This window comes from Lepidochelys olivacea, assembly GCF_965140295.1.
Source record: "Lepidochelys olivacea isolate rLepOli2 genome assembly, chromosome: 23".
NCBI classification, from domain to species: Eukaryota; Metazoa; Chordata; order Testudines; family Cheloniidae; genus Lepidochelys; species Lepidochelys olivacea.
Genome location: NC_140433.1, coordinates 12,995,620 through 13,016,103, shown reverse-complemented (window position 1 = coordinate 13,016,103; position 20,484 = coordinate 12,995,620). Strand labels below are relative to the sequence as shown.

Here is a 20,484-nt window from a genome sequence, read left to right as displayed (position 1 = left end):
CACTGAATCTAGAGCAAAACCCCTGTGGGTTTCATGGGGGGGCAGGACTAGCCCCGGTCTGGGGAGAGACGCACGGGCCATACAGAGGCTGCGTTATCTAGGGAATCATTTCCCAAACAAGGGGTCCCAACCCACCAGTGGGTCGCAGGGAGATTCTAGATGGGTTGCCTTAGTGAAGGGAAGGGGGTTCACCCCCACACAGCAATGGCGGCCGCTCCCCCCTGGGACGGGAGGAGGGTTCACCCCCACACAGCAATGGCGGCCGCTCCCCCCTGGGACGGGAGGAGGGTTCACCCCCACACAGCAATGGCGGCCGCTCCCCCCTGGGACGGGAGGAGGGTTCACCCCCACACAGCAATGGCGGCCGCTCCCCCCTGGGACGGGAGGAGGGTTCACCCCCACACAGCAATGGCGGCCGCTCCCCCCTGGGACGGGAGGAGGGTTCACCCCCACACAGCAATGGCGGCCGCTCCCCCCTGGGACGGGAAGGGGGTTCACCCCCACACAGCAATGGCGGCCGCTCCCCCCTGGGACGGGAAGGGGGTTCACCCCCACACAGCAATGGCGGCCGCTCCCCCCTGGGACGGGAGGAGGGTTCACCCCCACACAGCAATGGCGGCCGCTCCCCCCTGGGACGGGAAGGGGGTTCACCCCCACACAGCAATGGCGGCCGCTCCCCCCTGGGACGGGAGGAGGGTTCACCCCCACACAGCAATGGCGGCCGCTCCCCCCTGGGACGGGAAGGGGGTTCACCCCCACACAGCAATGGCGGCCGCTCCCCCCTGGGACGGGAAGGGGGTTCACCCCCACACAGCAATGGCGGCCGCTCCCCCCTGGGACGGGAGGAGGGTTCACCCCCACATAGCAATGGCCACCCCCAGCCACTCTCCCACGCGTGTACGACCCTCTAGGAATCTCTCTCTATGACCCCGGGAGCATTCAGTCATTGGCCAGCGGGTGGCGCGAGGCACCGCCCCTCCATTGGTCATCGGGGCCCGACGGCGCCCGGCCATTGGTTAACGCTTCGGAGGGCGGAGCCTTTTCCGTGCCCTATATAAGGCAGCCCCCGGGTACGCCGCTTTCTTTTTTTTCATCCGCCATCACTGTGGCTGTTCGTGTGAGGTGAGGCCAGGGCGGGGCGCGCTGGGCCGGGGCTGGGGGCCGGGCGGCCGCAGGGGGGAGGAGGGCCGGGCCGAGGGGGCGAGCGCGCGCGCGCGGCAGAAGGCGGGCGCGCGGGGCTCTCCGCGGGGCCGGCGCGCATGCGCAGAGGCGGCCGGCGCGCTAGCGACACGGGCGCGTGCGGCCCCTGGGCCTGGCGCGCGCTGCTGCTGCAGCGGGAGGGGTTTGCAAGGGGGGAGGGGCACAGCACGTGGCCCGGGAGGCTCCTTCCCCCAGCCCCGTGCATTGTGGGGGCGGGATTCGTCTCCCCCCCCCCCCCCGCCTGGTGCAGCGGGGTCGGGCAAGTGGCTCCCCCGGTTGTGCCTCAGTTTCCCCACCTGCAAAGCGCCCGCAGCGCTGCGGGGTTCTCGCAAACAGGGCTGCGAAGGAGAGACCAGCTGCCCCCGTGCCGGCCCCCAGGGCACCCCCTACACACCCCGCAGATGCCCCTGTCGCTTCCAGCCTTGCTGCGGGCTGGCCCGCAGCGCCTCCCTCTTCACCCCGGCACGGGAGGGGCCCTGGGCTCTGCTGGCTGCAGGGGCCTGGCAGCCCTGGGGCCCCTGTCCTCGTGCATGGTGTCGCCCTTGCCCCTGATTCCTGTAACGAGGGTTGGGTCCGCGGCACCGTGCAGTGGGTTGTGTAACTGCTGCGCTTGGTGCTGTACAGATCCCCAACAAAGGCTCCCCCTCTGAGGGCTTGTGGGTCCCGGCTTCATAGCTTTGCTGACTTCATTGCACCCACCACGGGCTCCTGCAATCCCCCACCCTTATGCCAGGGGCTGTATGTGCCCCCTTCTCCAAAGTGTGAAACGAGTGTCCTGGTCTGACAGCCGTTCCCTCCCGGGAAAAGCTGCACCCTGGGTTTGTGGGGTGGCTGGGGATGCAGCAGAATTGTCCTGTCTCTTCCTGGCTCATTCCCTCTGCCTCTCCCGCAGGGCCAGAGCCCACAGCCTTGGTCGCGATGCCCGTTGCCAGGAGCTGGGTGTGCCGGAAGACCTATGTCACCCCCCGGCGCCCCTTTGAGAAATCCCGCCTCGACCAGGAGCTGAAGCTCATTGGTGAGTTTTGGGGGTGGGGGGGACTCAGGCTGGTGCCTGGCTGGAGCTTAGCAGGAGGCACTGTGCTGTGGGGGGGGGGCTCATAGGGGGCACTGCTCCAGGGAGTGGGTCAAGGGTGCTCTCCCTTGGCAGTCAGGGCTGGCCCTGGGGCTACATTAGGGGGTGCTGGGCTGCAGGAAGCAGGGTGGGGGGGCTCAGCAGGGGGCGCTCTCACTCGCAGTCATGGCTGGCACTAGGGGGCGCTGTGCCACCATATGCAGCTTGTGTTAGATGCAGCATTAATGGCCCAGTGGTTTGTTTTCTGATCTTTAGGAGATTTAACCCCATTAAGCCAGGTAATATTCAACCTGCTGCCTCTCTAGTCAGTAGGATACAGTCCTGAACTGTGTCCCAGTGCCTGGTGAGGGGTCCCCCATATAACCAGCCCCTGCGCCCCACCCCAGAAGTGGCTGCCTGTTGGTAACAGCCCTGCTCCTCCCCAGGTGAATACGGGCTGCGGAACAAGCGTGAGGTTTGGCGGGTGAAGTTCACCCTGGCCAAGATCCGCAAGGCGGCCCGTGAGCTGCTCACGCTGGATGAGAAGGACCCCAAGCGCCTCTTTGAAGGTAGGGGGGCAGGATATGGGGGGTGACATGGTGGAGGGTGCTGGGAGCTGGTCCCAGTGGATGTCTGAAGTTGGGAGGGGAAGGGGCAGGGTCCCTGGGATCTGACTCCTGTCTCACCCCCCCCCCCACCCCCAGGCAATGCCCTGCTGCGACGGCTGGTGCGCATCGGGGTGCTGGATGAGGGCAAGATGAAGCTGGATTATATCCTGGGCCTCAAGATTGAGGATTTCCTGGAGCGGCGCCTCCAGACCCAGGTCTTCAAGCTGGGGCTGGCCAAGTCCATCCACCATGCCCGGGTGCTGATCCGCCAGAGGCACATCCGGTAGGGCAGCCGTGTGCCACGCTCTGTGTGTATGGGGGGGTGGGGGGGGTCTAGTGGGTTACATCAGGGGTGAGGGCTGAGAGCCAGGACTCCTGGGTTCTCTTCCCTGGCTCTGGGAGGGGAGGGTCTAGTAGTGGGTTACAGTAGGGGTGGGGGCTGGGAGCCAGGACTCCTGGGTTCAGTTATTGACTCTGCCACCTGGACCTGCTGGTTCGCTGGGGTGGTATCTCCCCCGGCTGGTGAGTTCGTGAGGAGGGGCCATGTGGCAGGCAGGTCAGTGGCCCTGTTCTCGGTGATTGACCCTGCCAAGGACCCAGGGCAAAGCTGATCCCAAGGACGTGGGGAGTTTGGCTGTTGCTCCGACCCTCCCCGTGCTAAAGCTTTGCTCTTGCTGTGTTGTGTAGCCCTCCTGGATGAGCCTGTGAGGTGCATGGAGCCCCCTGCCCAGAGGGGCAGGCTCTGGCCTGGGGAACCCCCCGGTTGGTCTAACCCTGCGCTCCGGGTAGTGGGCGGTAGGGCTGCCCATGTCGGCAAGGCTCACTGCGGCAGAGCCGTACACCTTGCGAAGGGCCAGGCCATTCCACCAGCCCCCTGCGCTTGGGGCTGCTGCAAAGGTAACGAGCCACCGCCTGCTCTGTGCCCCATGCTGGGAGGGGTCTGCCAATGGAGATTGGATCCCAGGGCTACCTGGGAATGGAGCTTGGTTCAGTGGGACCTGGTTCTGATCTCGGCTCCCCTGGTGTCAATCTGGAGTCACTCCTCTTTTGCAGTGGGAATAGGGCTGGCTTCTGATCGCTGCTCCTAGCATCAATCCAGAGGGTCACCCCTTTTCTTTGGACTCTGGATTCACACCTGGTAACAGCAGGAGCTGGCTTGGAGGGTGGGGTGGAGGGGACTGGGAATCTAGGAGCAGCTGATGTGCAGCTGGCTCTGGGGAGTGTCTGGGAGGAGCTAAGAGATGGCGAAGGGGTGGAGCATTTTCCCCAGGGGTTGCATGTTAAATCCTGAGGGGTCCCATTGCCCCAGAGCACTGTGGGTAGGTGGCTTCCTGTGCCTGCCCTCACCCCTCTCCCTTTCCCCAGTGTGCGGAAGCAGGTCGTGAACATCCCATCCTTCATCGTGCGCCTGGACTCGCAGAAGCACATCGACTTCTCGCTGCGCTCGCCCTATGGGGGCGGCCGGCCTGGCCGTGTCAAGAGGAAGAACGCCAAGAAGGGGCAGGGTGGCACTGGTGGGGCGGATGAGGAAGAGGAGGATTAAAGGCTGGGCGGCTCCCCTTGCTGGGCAGCCTGCGTTGCTGTATCTCTCAATAAACCAGTTTGGAGTGGAGCTTGTACTGGACTCCCCCTGCCCTGGGATTGGACTGTTAGTGGGGTCCTTGCGTTGGGGCATCAGGGCTGCTGGACCCCAGCCTCACAGCAAATGCTCAGACCTCTCTGTGCCTCACTTGGGGGGGGCTCTGGGCTGTGAGCGGGAGGCCCTTTGCAGTGTCTCCTGGGCCCTGCCGCAGGCAGTTTCCCCAGCTTGTTCTGTCTGGAAGTGAGCCCTGTCCTGCCTGCTGCTTGCCCTTCCCCCCTGCAGGCTGCACCGGCCCTTGGAAATAAAACTGGGGCATGGACCTGCTGCCTGTTTCCACACTGGGGGTGTGGTTGGGTTGGAGGGTTAACCCTGATCAGTGGCTGGCTGATGCTAATGGGGGTGGAGGCTACTCCCAGGGAGGGGCAGGAAGGGGAAGTAGCTGGGGGCTGTGTCACAAAGGCCATAGGGCCCAGTTCAGTATGGCTGGGCCCTCCCTCTCCCTGCCCCCCAGCTCAACACTGGGGGAGGAGCTTGGCCTGTTTGTGCCCTGGGCTGGGTTCTCCAGGTGCTGGCTGCTTCAGGGACATTTCTAGGATGCCTCTGTTCTGGGGTTAGACTGGGGCATTTGGGGGGGGGGGGGTGAAGAGGAGTACCCCTCCCTCACACTGAATGGTCCCCTGGGTCCTAGCCCCTCTGGCCCAATGCTGCCCCAGCCAAGCTTGGGGGTGGGGTGGGGGGAGAGATGTGCTGGGGTCTGGGCACATGGGTAAGAGGTGTGCCATGGCCTTGGGGGCTTCAAGAAGAGGGGAAAGGCCCATTCTCGGTGGGACCCCTGCCCTGCCCTGCCCTGCTGTTTCCTGCCTCATGGCACTGGGGGATGCCAGGCTGCTGTCAGCTAGACCTCACTCCCCTCGTATTGTGCCAGAAGCTGGCAGTGGTCACACCGGGATGGATCAGTGGGTGGTCACCTGTTGTGTTCATTCCCTGGGGGGCACCTGGCCCTGGCAGAAGCTGGGGTCCAGGGGTAGCTGGACCTTTGGTCTGACCCAGTCTGGCTGCTCTTCGCTCACCCCAGGAGTCCTCCTGGCCTGAGAAGGGGGCTGGGGCCCCTGCCTGGCTGAGAAGCAAACGGGGCAGCAAGCAACTGGCTGGATGGTGGCTTTACGGGGGGCTGGTTAAGGAGAAGGGGGTGAGACCTGCCCTGTCCCCAGCACCTGGTGCTGTATCACCTGGGGGAGCCCCGCCCCACCCCCCAGAGGGAGGTGGGTCCAGGGCTGGGACCTGCTGGGAAATGAAGGTGAAAGGCTGGAGCTGGGCCAGGGATGGGAAAGGGGGGGGTTGGGGGAGCAGCCCTGGGCTGTAATAACTGGCACAGTGCAGCTGGGGGCCCCCCCACGCCGGCCCCTTGACCCTCAGCCCAGCTGCTGGGGGAAACGAAAGCCGGAGGGGGGGGGAAGCAGCTGGGTTTTTTCCTGAACCGTGGAGCGACTTTCAGTAACTTTGCTCCCCTGAGTCAGCGGATGTGGTGCCAAGAGCCTTACGGGAACAGCCGGGCGCGGAAGGGAGTCAGGACGGGGTCAACTCTAGATGCAGCAGCCTCTGGGGTGGGGCCCGGGGGGGCTGTTTACAGGAGGCTCCCTCAACCAGCGGCTGAGCTGCAGCCACTGCTCTGGGGGGCACCAGCCCGGCTCTGGTCCCAGGCCTGGGTCTTGGCTGGCTCATGGGGCTTTTCCCTCTTAGGGTGTGGGGGCTCTGAGGGGCTGCCCCTGTATCCCCCGGGTCCCAGGCAGCCCCAAAGCAGTGGCGGGAGGCAGGGTGCAGCAGACCGAGGTTTATTCTGTCCCGACGCAGCGGTACAAGCCCACGGCCCAGCCCGGCTGGTAGTGACGGGGCCGCGAGCGCTCCTGGGGGGAAGACGAGGTCCGTGAGGTTGGCGGGACGCCCTCCAGGGGATGAGGTGGGAGCCCCAACACGGGGCCACGGTCCGCTTTGACTCCTCTGGCTATAGGTGGGATGTAGACCCCATGCCCTCCCCAGAGCTGGGGAGAGAACCCAGGAGTCCTGGCTCCTAGTCCCCTCCCTCCAATCGCTAGATCCCGCTCCCCAGAGTTGGAGAGAGAACCCAGGAGTCCTGGCTTCCAGTCCCCACTAATTCCTGTGTCCCCCTCCCAGTTCTTATCCTGGGTTGCAGCCCTGGCCCAAAGAGCCCCATCCACTCCAGGCCTTTCCCCCCTCCAGTCCCGTCTCTCCCACACGCCGGAGCTGCCAGGGGGCTGAAGCCAGTCTCCCCCCACCCCGGTCTCTCCCAACCCTGTGGTGCTGGGTTTTCCACAGGGTGTGGGGTACAGACCCCTTCCCTGGTCTTCCTCCCGCTGCGCTGGAAATAGCGGGGGTGTCCCAGAGGGGGTCCTGCTCTGGGGTTTCCTCCCCTCCCCCACCTGTTACGGGAGGCTCCCTGGACCCCCCCCCCGCTCGCTCCTCTCCCCTCCCGCTGGGCCGACAGTTCGGTAGGGCCTGGGGCGCGGCCCCCTAGCAGCGCAGGGAGTTGCGCAGGGCCCGGGGCACGGGCAGCCCCTCCAGATCGGGCCCCCCCGTCCCTGCCCGGACGCTGGCCCGCACGGCCCGCCGGCACAGCTCCTGCAGCGAGGCCACCTTGCAGCGCAGCGGGCGGGCCAGGGCCAGGGGCTCGGGGCGGCTGCCCCGGGCCTCCAGGTAGCAGGGGGCCCCCGGGTGCCCGGCCCGCCCCAGGTAGTGCTCTACCAGTTGCACCACGCAGGCGAAGGCGGGCGGGCCGGGGGCCCCCGGCTGGGTCTCCAGGTGGAAGGCGGCCCCCCGCTGCTGGATGCGCAGGTTGGTGATGCCGGCCCCGGTGCGGAGGCTGAGGGTGAAGAGGTGCCGGTGGTCGGAGGAGTCGCGGACCAGGAAAGCCCCCGGCGGGTGGGGGCTCAGCAGCCGCTTGGCCTCCGCCCCCGACAGGCTGCCCCAGTAGAAGCCGCTGGCCTCCAGCCTCTCCAGCGCCGTCTCCACCCGCTCGAAGTCCCCGCAGAAGCTCCGGTAGCGGTAGGACGGGCCGGGGGGCCGCGGGGCGGGGGGCCGGCTCATGGCGGCCGGGGGGTCCGGGCAGCAGCGCACGCAGGGCCAACACAGCGGGACCATCGCGCTGCCCAGGCCGGATTCTCCTCCCCCCCCCGCCCACCCCGCTGAGTCCTCCGGCTCACCGGGGTCCCTCCCGCGGGATCATCTGTGGAGAGAAGGGGGGAGGGGGGTCAATGGAAAGGGGGGGGGGTGGGGAGCCCGGGGCTGTGGGTCGGGAGTGAGGGGCGTCTCAGGGCAGGTACCTGCAAGGTCTCGCACAGAATCCAACACGGGCTATTAACGATCCTTACGATCTAACGACCCTGGGGCTGGGGAGAGAACCCAGGAGTCCTGGCCCCCAGCCCCCCCCCCCGCTCTAATCAGTAGACCCCACTCCCCTCCCAGAGGCGGGGAGAGAACCCAGGAGTCCTGGCCTCCAGCCCCCACGGCTCTTACCACTAGACCCCACTCCCCTCCCAGAGGCGGGGAGAGAACCCAGGAGTCCTGGCCTCCAGCCCCCACGGCTCTTACCACTAGACCCCACTCCCCTCCCAGAGGCGGGGAGAGAACCCAGGAGTCCTGGCCTCCAGCCCCCACGGCTCTTACCACTAGACCCCACTCCCCTCCCAGAGGCGGGGAGAGAACCCAGGAGTCCTGGCCTCCAGCCCCCACGGCTCTTACCACTAGACCCCACTCCCCTCCCAGAGGCGGGGAGAGAACCCAGGAGTCCTGGCTCCCAGCCCCCCTTCTCTAACCAGTCTAGTATTGGAATCACCTCCAGGTGTAAAGGGGTGTGTGTACACTTACTTGCGTGCTGGGATTTCTGTGCAGGACACACACACACACAGCGACAAAGGTGCACACAAGCAGGCTCAGACACACATGTACCCCACAGAAACATACCCTTAGAGTCACCTACAACGTCCATCACACACACACACACACACACACACACACACACACACGTACCCAAACGTCACACTGTGGCCAGCCAGCAACACACAGCAAACTGCACCAAATACAGTTACACACAAACACACACAAAACATACACACACTCACTCCCAGAAGCACCTCTGCATACCAGGGATACACACACATAATCACACCCCACAGAAGAACATACCTAAAAATCTATGGTGTGTGGGTGCACGCCTGCCGCCCCGTGCTGGAGGGGATGAGCTCTGCACTGTGTGTGTTTGTATACACACCATACACTTAAGACGCACCCACAAAATATACACACAAACAAACCACCCCCACATCCACACACTTATAACACACTCCTCAGAAACCCCATCGCAGATCTACACACGCAACATATTATTCCATATAATTATACACACACACTGAAAACACACCTGTGCAAACACAAGCATTCACAACTACCCATACACACACCCTCTCACACACGTATAACATACAAATGCACACAGATATGGTAAACACAAAGATAAATGTATATCTCCTGTATGTCTGGTTTCTTTGTGTACATTATACACAAAGCATGAGAGCCATAAACACACACACACAATATATACACACAGAGAGGAGTGTGTGGAAGACACTCATGGGCAAAACGTGTACATTCACACCAACAGAATATGCAAACATACTCATAACATATACAAGCAAAATGTACACCCACCCACTCAATCCTCCCCTCCCCACACACAATGTACACACACACAATCCTCACACAAAATGTACACACAGTACACACACACTCCTCCCCGCACAAAATGTACACACTCACACACATACAAAATGTACACACTCACACACATACCCCCCCAAATGTACAGACGCACACACCTCCCCACACAGAATGTATACACACACACACACAAAATGTACACACTCACACAATCCTCCCCACTCAAAATGTACACACACATACAAAATGTACACACACACACCTCCCCACACAAAATGTACACCCTCACACACACAGTGTACACACTCACACACATACAAAATGTACACACATACCCACACACACATACCCCCCCAAATGTACAGACGCACACACCTCCCCACACAGAATGTATACACACACACACAAAATGTACACACTCACACAATCCTCCCCACTCAAAATGTACACACACATACAAAATGTACACACACACACACCTCCCCACACAAAATTTACGTACACACACACACACTCACACAATCCTCCCCACTCAAAATGTACACACACATACAAAATGTACACACACACACTATCCTCCCCACTCAAAATGTACACACACACACAATCCTCCCCACACAAAATGTACACACACACAGAGACACACACACACACCACCACAAACTCTTCTGCTCTCTGCCTGCCGCTGCCCCAGCCCAGCAGCCCCAGAGAACAGGGAGCAAATCCCACTTTGTCTCTGTGTGTGTGTGTGTGGGGTGGGGGCAAAGGGGAACAAACATTTTAAGGCTGCGCCAAATTCACTCCCTGCTCCAACTTCCTCCAGGAAACCCTGAGGCTGGAACAAACCTCCAGCTCCGGGGGAACAGGAACTCTTGTTGGGCCTAAAAAACAAGAAACCCGGCAGGTAGATTATTTCAAACCAAGCTCTTATAAAAAACCTGACCCTATGAAATGAACGAAGGGCCTGAGCTGCATCGTGCTCCACGAAATCGGGGAGCCCAGTTCTGGGAACCCTTTTCCTAAGGCTCATGCAAACCCTCCCGGGTCAAAGCCTCGAGCCTGGCACAGATTTCCTCACCCGCTTGGATTTGTCCCATTGATTGCAGTGAAACACACTCCCGCACGTCACTTCTTTGGATGTACCGGGGCCCAGAGCCAGTGTGACGGGCACCCGCGGCCCGGGCATCCCAGTGTGAGCCCAAGTAACTACACTAAATGTCAAAAAACCCAACCCGTCAACTGGCCCCAACTAGCAAGTGTGAAAAACCGTGACGGGGTGGAAGGTAATAGGTGGGGATATTAGACAAAGCCCTGAATATCGGCATGGTCCTTATAAAATCGAGACATCCAGTCCCCCATAACCCCAAATAACTAACCTAAAACCAATATTAACCCCCCTACCCCCAACCAGCCCAGAAACTGACCCCAAATAACTAACCTAAAACCAATGTTAACCCTCCTACCCCCAAAGCAGCCCGGAAACTGACCCCAAATAACTAACCTAAAACCAATGTTAACCCCCCCACCCCCAAAGCAGCCAGAAACTGACCCCAAATAACTAACCTAAAACCAATGTTAACCCCCCCACCCCCAAAGCAGCCCAGAAACTGACCCCAAATAACTAACCTAAAACCAATATTAACCCCCCCACAAACCAGCCTGGAAACTGACCCCAAATAACTAACCTAAAACCAATGTTAACCCCCCCACCCCCAAACCAGCCCAGAAACTGACCCCAAATAACTAACCTAAAACCAATGTTAACCCCCCTACCCCCAACCAGCCCAGAAACTGACCCCAAATAACTAACCTAAAACCAATGTTAACCCCCCCACCCCCAAAGCAGCCCGGAAACTGACCCCAAATAACTAACCTAAAATCAATGTTAACCCCCCTACCCCCAACCAGCCCAGAAACTGACCCCAAATAACTAACCTAAAACCAATGTTAACCCCCCCACCCCCAAAGCAGCCCAGAAACTGACCCCAAATAACTAACCTAAAACCAATATTAACCCCCCACAAACCAGCCTGGAAACTGACCCCAAATAACTAACCTAAAACCAAGGTTAAAAAACAAACCCCAAGTGTAAACTGACCCCAAATCAGTGGGATATTAACAATTAACAATTAAGGAATGGCAGAATTAAAACAGTGGCAAAAAGAGACAGGTCAGGAGGGTCGGGGGGGGGAGGACAAAAATTGTTCTTAAAAAAAACCAAAACCCCGTGAAAACTTTAAAATAATCCCTTTAAACCAGGCATTGGAAAGCTCTTCCTTCAAATCAACCAGCCCCCAATTTCTCCCAGGCAGGCCCCTTCTTAATGAGGATTGTTGTTATCCTCATTAACAGCCCGGGCTCCTTGGAGCAGGGAGTTGGGTGTTGCTAAAAGCACCCTAAAGTCCCATTGTCTTGCCGGCTGCTCTGCTCCATGGGTGACGGGGGGCAGGGGGCAGCGGGGCAAATTTGGGGGCAGTTGTGCCAGGGGTGCCCTAGGTCCAGGCCCCCCACCCCGGGCAAAAAATAAAAACGACTTGCAAAATCCCCTGGTGGGTAGTTTTTGTGAGTGTCTGCCCACGGTCGCTCCCGCCCGAAATAATCGCCCGTTTTAACTCACCCCTTTCTGATCCCAAACCAGTCCAGATTGATGCGATTTCGCTCGCCGCCCGTGTAGACCTATTCTGGCGTGATGGGAAGGGAAGCTATTCCTGGAGTCCTCTCTGGGCAGGGGAGCGGGGGGGAGGGAAACAAAGCAAATCAACTCCACTCCCCCAAGTCACAGGAAAGCCTCCCCCTTGGGGGGCACATCCTGGCCAGGCAGCCGGCCCCCCAATCTCCCGGGGGGGGGGGAGGGAGCAGGGCCCCTGGAGAGGGGAGCTGCCGGGAAGCCGCGGTAGGCACCGCAGGGGGAAGGAGGAAAAACCACTTTCCCTTTCGCACAAGCAGGAGGCTTGGATGCTTTGGGAGTTGTGGGTCTGGGGCGGGGGGGTGGGGGCGGCACAGGAAAGGTCTTTCCCCCCCCACCTCCCCCGCCCAGCCCGGCCCCTAATCTCGTCAATTTCACACCCCACCCCACCCATTCAGGCTGAAATTGACACGCGGCCAGAGTCTCTCCTGGCTGGACTGGGGAGGGGGGGGGTATCCTGGGATGGGGGTGGGGGGGTCTCATATTTATTTTTGTGAATGGGCCCCATCCCCATCCCATTGGCCACAGGGGGTGCTCGGGGCCGGCGGGCTGGGCTGTGATTGGCAGGCGAAGCTGGGTTAACCCCCCCAGGCTCAGGGTGATTCCTGGAAGTGTGCAGGGCACTGTTGGTAAAAGGGAGGGGATCTTCGCCGCGGTCCCTCCCCCTCGCTGCCTGCACGGGGCTGAGGGACACCGGGGAGGGGGCAGGGCTGGCTTTCCTCCCCTTTCCCTCCTGGGGGGGGAGTCCCGTAACCCCCCGCCCCCGCCAAGAAACACACAGCCCAGGCGTTAACCCTTCCGCCCAAGCACAGGGGACGGTCACAGACCTTCCCAAAGGCTGGGAGCGGAGCTCACCCCCCCCTTCGTCTGCCCCTTCCCCCCCACACTGTCCCCCCCGCTTTCCCCCTGCCCGCTCCCTTCCCCCACCTCCTTCCCCCCTCCTCCGTCTACCTCTTCCCTCCCTGCCCTCCCCTCAATCCCCCTGCCCCGCCGCCCTCTCCCACCTCCTTCCCCCTCCTCCGTCTACCTCTTCCCTCCCTGCCCTCCCTTCAATCCCCCTGCCCCGCCGCCCTCTCCCACCTCCTTCCCCCTCCTCCTTCGTCTGCTCCTCCCCCACCACTGCGCTCCCCCCGACGCCCCTGCCCGCTCCCCTCTCCCACCTTTCCCCCTCCTCCGTCTACCTCTTCCCTCCCTGCCCTCCCCTCAATCCCCCTGCCCCGCTGCCCCTCTCCCACCTCCTTCCCCCCTCCTCCGTCTACCTCTTCCCTCCCTGCCCTCCCCTCAATCCCCCTGCCCCGCCGCCCTCTCCCACCTCCTTCCCCCTCCTCCTTCGTCTGCTCCTCCCCCACCACTGCGCTCCCCCCCGACGACCCTGCCCGCTCCCCTCTCCCACCTCCTTCCCCCCTCCTCCGTCTACCCCTTCCCTCCCTGCCCTCCCCTCAATCCCCCTGCCCCGCTGCCCCTCTCCCACCTCCTTCCCCCTCCTCCTTCCTCTGCTCTTCCCCCCCCACTGTTCTCCCCCCTGCCCCACTTCCCTCTCCCACCTCCTTCCCCCTCCTCCTTCATCTGCTCTCCCCCCCCACTGCGCTCCCCCCCAGACTCCCCTGCCCACTCCCCTCTCCCATCTCCTTCCCCCTCCTCCTTCTACTTTGTGCTTTCCCCCCTTTCTGTCCTACCCCTCTCCCTTTGTGTCCTTCCCCCTCCCTCTCCCTCTTTCTTTCTTCGCACTTCACATTTTTCTCTTTCTTTATCTCATCCCTGAAGTCCCCCCCCACACGGGGGGGTGGGGGCAAAAAGGGGCCAGTATCCCTGGCCCTTCCAGGGCTCCACTAAACCACCTGGCGGAGGAGAGGGCTGCGCATTGTGGGTGCCCAGGAAGCGGGGCTGAGACCCAACAAACTCATTACACACACGAGTCACCCAAGAAGGACTTTTGGTATCTACTGATCTAGGGCTGGATCTCAGCTGGCGCCCCCTAGAGGGGAGGGGCTTCCTGCCCCATTCCCCGCCCCCCTGAGCCAGCCAGTCCCTGGACTGTGGCCAGATGGGAGCTGAACAAGGGATATAACGAAAAACCATTTAAAATCTGGGGGCCTGCTGGTGCCCCCCGCTGGGGGAGGGCACCCCTCCAATACCAGCCACTATCCCCCCACCTCCAATAGAGCAGCAGGCATAGTGGCCCCTGTCCCCCAGAGAGAGAGTCTGGGGGAACCTCTGCAGAACCCAGGAGTCCGGAGGGAGAATCCCTGCTATCCCCCCCACTGAGGTTCGGCCACCCCTGAGGTATTGGGGAGTGGCCAGGGGGTGTCAGAGCCCTATGGTGGAGTAGGGGGGGTTGACGGATGATTGACAGGTGTCAGTAGCACCTGGCTGGGTGCTCAGTTCTCCCTGCTGCCTGTTCTCAGAGCCAGGTCCCGGGGGTCCTGAGCCCTCGCTGGGTCTCCTCCATCGCCGGCCCCCGGATGTGGGCTGGATGCCTGAACACAGCCCATGGCCCTTTGCTGGAAATTCACCAACTCTTGCAACCCTCCCCTGGGGCCAGCCAAGAGCCCTCACCCCATGGGGCAGATGGGGAAACTGAGGCACTGAGAATGGATTTGTCCACAGCTGTGGCAGAACTGGGCTGAGAACCCAGGAGTCCTGCCCTCTCACAACCACTATACCAAGCTCAAACGACTAGACCCTGCTCCCCTCCCAGAGGTGGGCATAGAACCCAGTAGTCCTGGCTCCCAGCCCCCACCCCCATCCTCTTCTCTTTTTCCCCTTTCACTCCTTGCCCCCCTCCCTTCCCCACGCCAAGTGCAGGAACCCTGCTCACCCCCCACCCCTCACGACAGGTTCCCCTTTGGCTGCAGCTGGTTGGCAGTGAGTTCATTTCATTTCCCAGCCTGAGTAACACACACAGAGCCCCAGAGGACAGCGTGCGAGAGGGACGCCCCATCCGGCCCCAGGGCGGGGACTGGCTGGCTCAGCGGGGGTGGGGAATGGGGCGCGGGGCCTTTCCCTTCTAGGGGGCACCGGCTCCCATCCCGCCCCAGGGCGGGGACTGGCTGGCTCAGGGGGGTGGGGAATGGGGCACGGGGCCTTTCCCCTCTAGGGGGCACCGGCTCCCATCCGGCCCCAGGGCGGGGACTGGCTGGCTCAGCGGGGGCGGGGAATGGGGCGCAGGACCTTTCCCCTCTAGGGGGCGCAGCTCCCATCTGGCCCCAGCACGGGGACTGGCTGGCTCAGCGGGGGCGGGGAATGGGGCGCGGGGCCTTTCCCCTCTAGGGGGCACCGGCTCCCATCCGGCCCCAGGGCGGGGACTGGCTGGCTCAGCGGGGGCGGGGAATGGGGCGCAGGACCTTTCCCCTCTAGGGGGCGCAGCTCCCATCTGGCCCCAGCACGGGGACTGGCTGGCTCAGCGGGGGCGGGGAATGGGGCGCGGGGCCTTTCCCCTCTAGGGGGCACCGGCTCCCATCCGGCCCCAGGGCGGGGACTGGCTGGCTCAGCGGGGGCGGGGAATGGGGCGCGGGGCCTTTCCCCTCTAGGGGGCACCGGCTCCCATCCGGCCCCAGGGCGGGGACTGGCTGGCTCAGCGGGGGTGGGGAATGGGGCGCGGGGCCTTTCCCCTCTAGGGGGCACCGGCTCCCATCCCGCCCCAGGGCGGGGACTGGCTGGCTCAGGGGGGTGGGGAATGGGGCACGGGGCGTCTCCCCTCGAGGGGGTGCCGGCTCCCACCCAGTAGTGTTATTCCTGTTCTGTGGCCTTCACGCTGGGTCTCAGCCCCTCTCCCAGGTGTCTCCCTCCCACCCCCCCAGGCATGACACCCCATGGTGCCACCTGTCCCCCGTTCCACCCCAAAAGAGAGGCCCAGTCCCAGAGGTCCCTTCTGCCCCTTGCTGGGGGTGGGGATGGGGGTGCATCGGTGGAGGGAGGAGCTGTGTATGTTGCTCTGGGTGGGGGTGTGTGTGGGGTGCTCCAGGCCCACTTACCCCCGTGGCACACACAGTCGTGGGGAGGGGAGCCCTCCCACGGGGTTTCTGGCTGGCCCGGTGTTTACAAGCAGCTGGTTCCTGGCAGAGGCGAGATGCCGGTAAGGCCGCCGGCTTCCTAGCAGCCCTTAGCGGAGGCACACGGCAGAATGCTAAACAGCAATCACAACAAAGGCCGTGCGCTGGGGGGGGGGGGCGGGGGGGGGCTGCCGGTCGCTCCCCAGAGCCCCCCCCCATTGCCATCAAAGCACCCTCCCCCCTGCCCACGAGGGTTCTCCACCCACTCCCCTGTTCGGCCCTTGGCGTCGGTGCCACCTGGCAACCCGGAGCTGAGGCCTGGCAGCTCGGTGCATGAGTGGGGATGGGAATGGGTCTGCTAGAGCAGCTCCCCCACCCCTGCAAGGCCCAAAGGGGGGGAGGGGCTGCCAGGGGGGATGTCAGAGTGCGGGGCATATGTTTGTGTGTCCCGATCGCCCCCTGCTGGAGGGAACCAGGAATGCCCTGCTCTGTGTCGTAGCCCCCACACTGCTCCCAGCTAGCGGGGATTCCCCGGTCGGCCCAGCGGCAGGGCCCGGGGCCCCTGTGGGGAAGGGCCAGGCGGGCGGGGGGCTGGAGCACCAGGTTACACTGCTTCCGGGCCGGCCGTTCTCTCCTGCCCGTGCCGCTCGGCCAGCTCGGTCCCCGGGCCCGTCCGGTTCGCAGCCATCGACTCTCTGGGTGGAACAGCTGCCGCACCCCACCCCAGAGGTGTCACGTCCCAGTGCTGGGCGAGGGGTCCCTGGATACCCAGCCCCCACGCTCCACCCCAGAGTGATCCCACCTCCCCCAGGTGAAACACACACTCCCGGCGCGGGTACAGGGGGGCTGCAGGGTGCCCGGGGGAGGGCAGGTTTGTGGTTCTGTGTTTATTACAAATCTGGAGATTAACAGGATACAAAATAACACAAACAGCTGCCACGGCGTGTCCCCTCCCCCCTCCTGGCGCTGAGCCCTCCTGGCCCCCCACCCATGGGGCTGGGTGGGGCGGCACCAGCTGGAGGGAGGGCTGCGGGGGGGCTATAAGCCGAGCCCGTTCTCTGGGGGGGGGGGAATCAATCTGTCACCCCCTGGTGGCCGCCGCTCCCTGTCCCGTCGCTCTGATGACTCCCCCTGGGTTCACGCTGTGGGGGGGCGCCCCTGCACCCCCGGCTCACGCTGATGGCAGGACGGGCTCGGGGGCAGGGGTCGGACACCCCCCGCTTGGCCTACAGCACCTGGGTGTCCACCTCAGCGTAGTCGGGGTCGGGCTCCTGGGGCTGGGGGGGGAGAGAGGCAACGGGGTGCTAACACCAACCCACACACATCAGACTGTTCTGATCCCAGCCACTAGGGGGCAGCGATGCCCCCCACAGCTCCGCCCCCATGCACAGTTGCTCTGACACGCTCTGTCCTGTCCAGCAGGGGGCTCCTGAGAGCTGCTCTTCCCCCTGCCCCCCAAAGAATCCAGGATCACCCCCCCCTCCCCGCCCGCTCACTCCAGCCCACAGAGCCCCATGGGGCAGAGATGAGGGAAATTCCCCCACCCTGGCAGCTGCCCCCCATGGAATTCCGCTGACCCTCCGCAAATCTCATGCAAACGTTTGCAGGATGGTTTGACGGGGTCAAGCTGAGTTTGCGGGGTGCAGGGTCAGGCTCTTATTCTCTGTGTTCTGGGTCTCCCGCCCCTCTCCTGGGGGAGCCTCGGTGCTGATCCCCACCTCCGGTGTCTGCCCTGAGGGGGCACGGGGGAGGGGAGGGTGAGAGACCAGGCAGAGTCTGGGGGGCCAGCGTCAGAACATGGCTCTAGTGGGACCTGTGCAGGGCTGGATGGTGGCTGGGCGGGGGGAGGCTGGATGGTCCATTGGTGCTGGGGGGGGGTGAGGAGTGGGGGCCACTTACCAGGACATCCAGCTCCTTTCCTTCGCCGATGAGGGTGTCTGTGGAATAGACGCACACACACGCACCTCGGTGAGTGGCTGGGTCCCTCACCCCGGGCCCAGCTCCCCACCCCCATCTGAGCCAGCCTGCCCCCCAGCGCACTGGGGTGGGGCAGGGTCACTAGCCCCATGGTGCAGCAGGGGAAACTGAGATACAGAGTGTGGCAAGGGTGCCCCCAAAGGTACACAGTGAGCCAGGGGAGCACCCACATCAGCATTAACCCCGCCCCCCCCAGGACACGGCCCCTGCCAGGGGACCCTTCCCCCCTGCTCCATGGCTGCCCCCTCATGTGTGACTTACAGACTGTGGCTGCAGCATTGGACTCCCTACTGGGAGAAAGAGAGAGGTAGTGATAGAACCCAGGAGTCCTGGCTCCTAGCCCCCCCCCCCCGTTGTAACCACTAGATGCCACTTCCCATCCCGAGTCGGGGAGAGAAACCAGGAGTCCTGGCTCCCAGCCCCCCCTGATCTATCAATTAGATCTCACTCCCCTCCTAGAACCCTTCCCTCCCAGAGCCAGGGAGAGAACCCAGGAGTCCGGACTCCCAGCCGCCCCCAATCTAACCATAGATCCCACTCCCCTCCCTGAGCTGGGGAGAGAACCCAGGAATCCTGGCTCCCAGCCCTCCTGATCTAACCACTAGATCCTAGTCGCATCTCTGAGCTGGGGAGAGAACCCAGGAGTCCTGTGTCGTGGGGCAGGTAGATCGGGGGTGGGGAGCGGAGCTGGGGTCTCATCTGCTCTGTCTTGGGTCTGGTGCTTTCCCTGAGTCGACCTGGATCCCCATGTACCAGCCCTGCCCCCCAGCCCTATAGGGCAGCTGGGATGGGGGGCCCAGGAGGGAGTCCCACACACCGCTCTGCCCGGGGAGCCCTGCCCCCTCCAGCTGCAGAGCCTGGATACCTTAGAGACAGGTCCCTGCCCCCTGCAGCACAGCGCCCCCTAGTGCCCCCATTGCCCTTCTTACTGCAGCACAGCGCCCCCTGGTGCTGCCCATGGGGTCTGGGGCCCGCTCTCACTGTAGGGTGACCAGAAGTCCTGATTTTAGAGGACAGTCCTGATTTTGGGGGCGTTTTCTCACATAGGCTCTTATTACCCCCCACCCCCTGTCCCGATTTTTTACCCTTGCTATCTGGTCACCCTCTCTCACTGTCAGGGGAGAGCATCCCCTGAGGCCTGTCTCCCATCCAAGCCGTGACCCCTTCCCAGCCCGGCTTAGCAGCGGGTTTAACCCTTCCCTCGCTGGGCGGGGCACTCACTTCCTCGGGTGCTTCTGTAGCAGAGGAAGGCCAGGAGGAAAAGGAGGAGGCCGGCGGCCGCCGCGCTCACCCCGGCCATGATGCGGCGGGTCAGATCCGGTGCTGCGCTTGGTTCCGATCCACCTGGGAAGCAGCACCAGGCCGTGAGCGCCATGAGCGGCTGGTTCGTTACCTGCTGCCCCAGAGCCTTCCCCTCGAGGACCCAGGGACCCACAGCAGAATATTCTGTGGGGCTAATGGGGGGAGGGGCAGGAGCAGAGGGGATTCTGGGTAATAGTGGTCAGGGGGTTCCCTCCCAAAGGCAGAGGGCTGTACTGAGGTGGGGGCAGAGTGTGTGTGGGGGGCCCCGTGCTTGTGAAGCCAGCTGGGCCCAGATCCTGCATCACCCGCCCCCCTGCCCTCGGGTCCTGCCCCTGTCCTGGAAATTTTTCAGCAGCTTCAGCTCACTTCTGCATAGGAACCATATGGGTGGGGGATGGCAGTTGAAGGGGGCTTCTGGCCCGAGAGGGCGCTTTGAGATCATTGGGAGAACTGTGCCCTGGTGAAGTGATCAGCAGCGGAAGATGTAACGGTGTTGTCATTGGAACAGCCATCATTAGGTTCCAGAGTCAGCAATATGTCACTCTGAATCAGTGGGTTCAAGTGTTAACGCCATGTCTATCTGCATTCATAGGTTCCAGGGATAATGCCACACTGGGCAGCACCCCTGCAAAGGGGGATCCCTGCTTCTGAGCCATTCCCCAGGGCTGTCTGTAGACTCAAGCAGACAGATGGGATACACGGGATCATTATCCCCAGTGCCGTTCTCCAGGGGGATACGCACTGAGCTATGCCCCACACGGGTGGCTTTGTGGTGCCAGTGGGCAGCATAGCAACCCAGTTTGTGGGGCCACTGAGGTGGGATTGTTTCCAGGGCTGGTTTGATGTTGATTACCCCCCACCAGCCCCGGTACCTGGCCCCGTGCTGCCTGGGCAGGTGGAAACTGGCATCGCTCCTGACCGAGTCGGGTCAGTTCCCTCTGAGGGAATAGAACCAGCGTCTGTCCGGGCAGGGGACAGGGGTGAGAAACCTGGAGCCCTAGTGTCTGTGGTTAGTTATACGGGGACCCTGTCCTCCCCGCAACCGGCAATGGTGGCTTTTCCCCGGGCTGAGCCGACGTCCCTGGGGAGAGGACATGACCCAGGGATTCGGGCTGGCTCAGCGGCCCTGGGATCCCAGAACGGGGAGGATCGGCCCAGTGAGACCCTAAGCACAGATACAGCCCCTGCCTGGCTCCACGGAAACTGAAACCAAAATCATTACTGACTAGTATTAATCACCAGGAGCCCCCATCATGAACCAGCTGCCCCGTGTGCTCGGAGCTATACGGACAAATGACACAAAGATGGTCCCTGCCCCAGCCAGGTGCCATTCCCGCCTGGAGTCACTGAAGAGC

General features: G+C 62.8%; 3 protein-coding genes across 5 annotated transcripts in view; 1 reads left to right on the top strand and 2 right to left on the bottom strand.

The window, feature by feature from the left end:
• Positions 1-1,036: 1,036 nt before the first annotated feature.
• Positions 1,037-4,471, top strand: RPS9 (ribosomal protein S9). 2 transcript variants are annotated; one of them, XR_014709332.1, is made up of 6 exons: positions 1,037-1,122; positions 2,093-2,215; positions 2,698-2,820; positions 2,956-3,142; positions 3,547-3,756; positions 4,225-4,362. XR_014709332.1 is itself a non-coding variant. In XM_084612613.1 (5 exons), the coding sequence occupies exons 2-5, from the start codon at positions 2,119-2,121 to the stop codon at positions 4,400-4,402; spliced, it is 585 nt and encodes a 194-aa protein (XP_084468739.1). In that variant the 5' UTR covers positions 1,037-1,122; positions 2,093-2,118; the 3' UTR covers positions 4,403-4,471. The 2 variants fall into 2 exon arrangements, 1 of the variants encoding a protein (XP_084468739.1); XM_084612613.1 differs by lacking the exon at positions 3,547-3,756 and having other exon boundaries at positions 4,225-4,471.
• A 1,792-nt stretch (positions 4,472-6,263) lies between these two features.
• LOC311511759 (suppressor of cytokine signaling 3-like) lies at positions 6,264-12,310 on the bottom strand. Of its 2 annotated transcripts, XM_084612612.1 has the most exons (4): positions 12,249-12,310; positions 11,790-11,892; positions 10,019-10,053; positions 6,264-7,682 (listed from the first exon to the last, which is right to left on the bottom strand). In XM_084612612.1, the coding sequence occupies exon 4, from the start codon at positions 7,595-7,597 to the stop codon at positions 6,971-6,973; it is 627 nt and encodes a 208-aa protein (XP_084468738.1). In that variant the 5' UTR covers positions 7,598-7,682; positions 10,019-10,053; positions 11,790-11,892; positions 12,249-12,310; the 3' UTR covers positions 6,264-6,970. The 2 variants fall into 2 exon arrangements, 1 of the variants encoding a protein (XP_084468738.1); XR_014709331.1 differs by lacking the exon at positions 12,249-12,310 and having other exon boundaries at positions 7,649-7,682; positions 9,950-10,053; positions 11,790-12,133.
• Positions 12,311-16,789: 4,479 nt separating this feature from the next.
• LOC311511739 (uncharacterized protein) overlaps positions 16,790-20,484 on the bottom strand; it is a 33,780-nt gene continuing 30,085 nt past the window's right edge. The window contains exons 9-11 of the mRNA XM_084612584.1: positions 19,049-19,171; positions 17,750-17,787; positions 16,790-17,127 (exon numbers count right to left, since the gene is read on the bottom strand). Coding sequence (XP_084468710.1) covers positions 17,077-17,127; positions 17,750-17,787; positions 19,049-19,171 — 212 coding nt within the window. The 3' untranslated portion in view covers positions 16,790-17,076. The remainder of the gene's footprint in view (positions 17,128-17,749; positions 17,788-19,048; positions 19,172-20,484) is intronic.

Excerpts from the sequence above, each read along its gene's own strand:
- RPS9 (XM_084612613.1), top strand. The coding sequence starts at position 2,119 with ATGCCCGTTGCCAGGAGCTGGGTGTGCCGGAAGACCTATGTCACCCCC. Across the intron at positions 2,821-2,955 it reads CCCCAAGCGCCTCTTTGAAG|GCAATGCCCTGCTGCGACGG; the intron begins GTAGGGGGGCAG and ends CCCCACCCCCAG. Across the intron at positions 3,143-4,224 it reads ATCCGCCAGAGGCACATCCG|TGTGCGGAAGCAGGTCGTGA; the intron begins GTAGGGCAGCCG and ends CCCTTTCCCCAG.
- LOC311511759 (XM_084612612.1), bottom strand. The coding sequence starts at position 7,597 with ATGGTCCCGCTGTGTTGGCCCTGCGTGCGCTGCTGCCCGGACCCCCCG.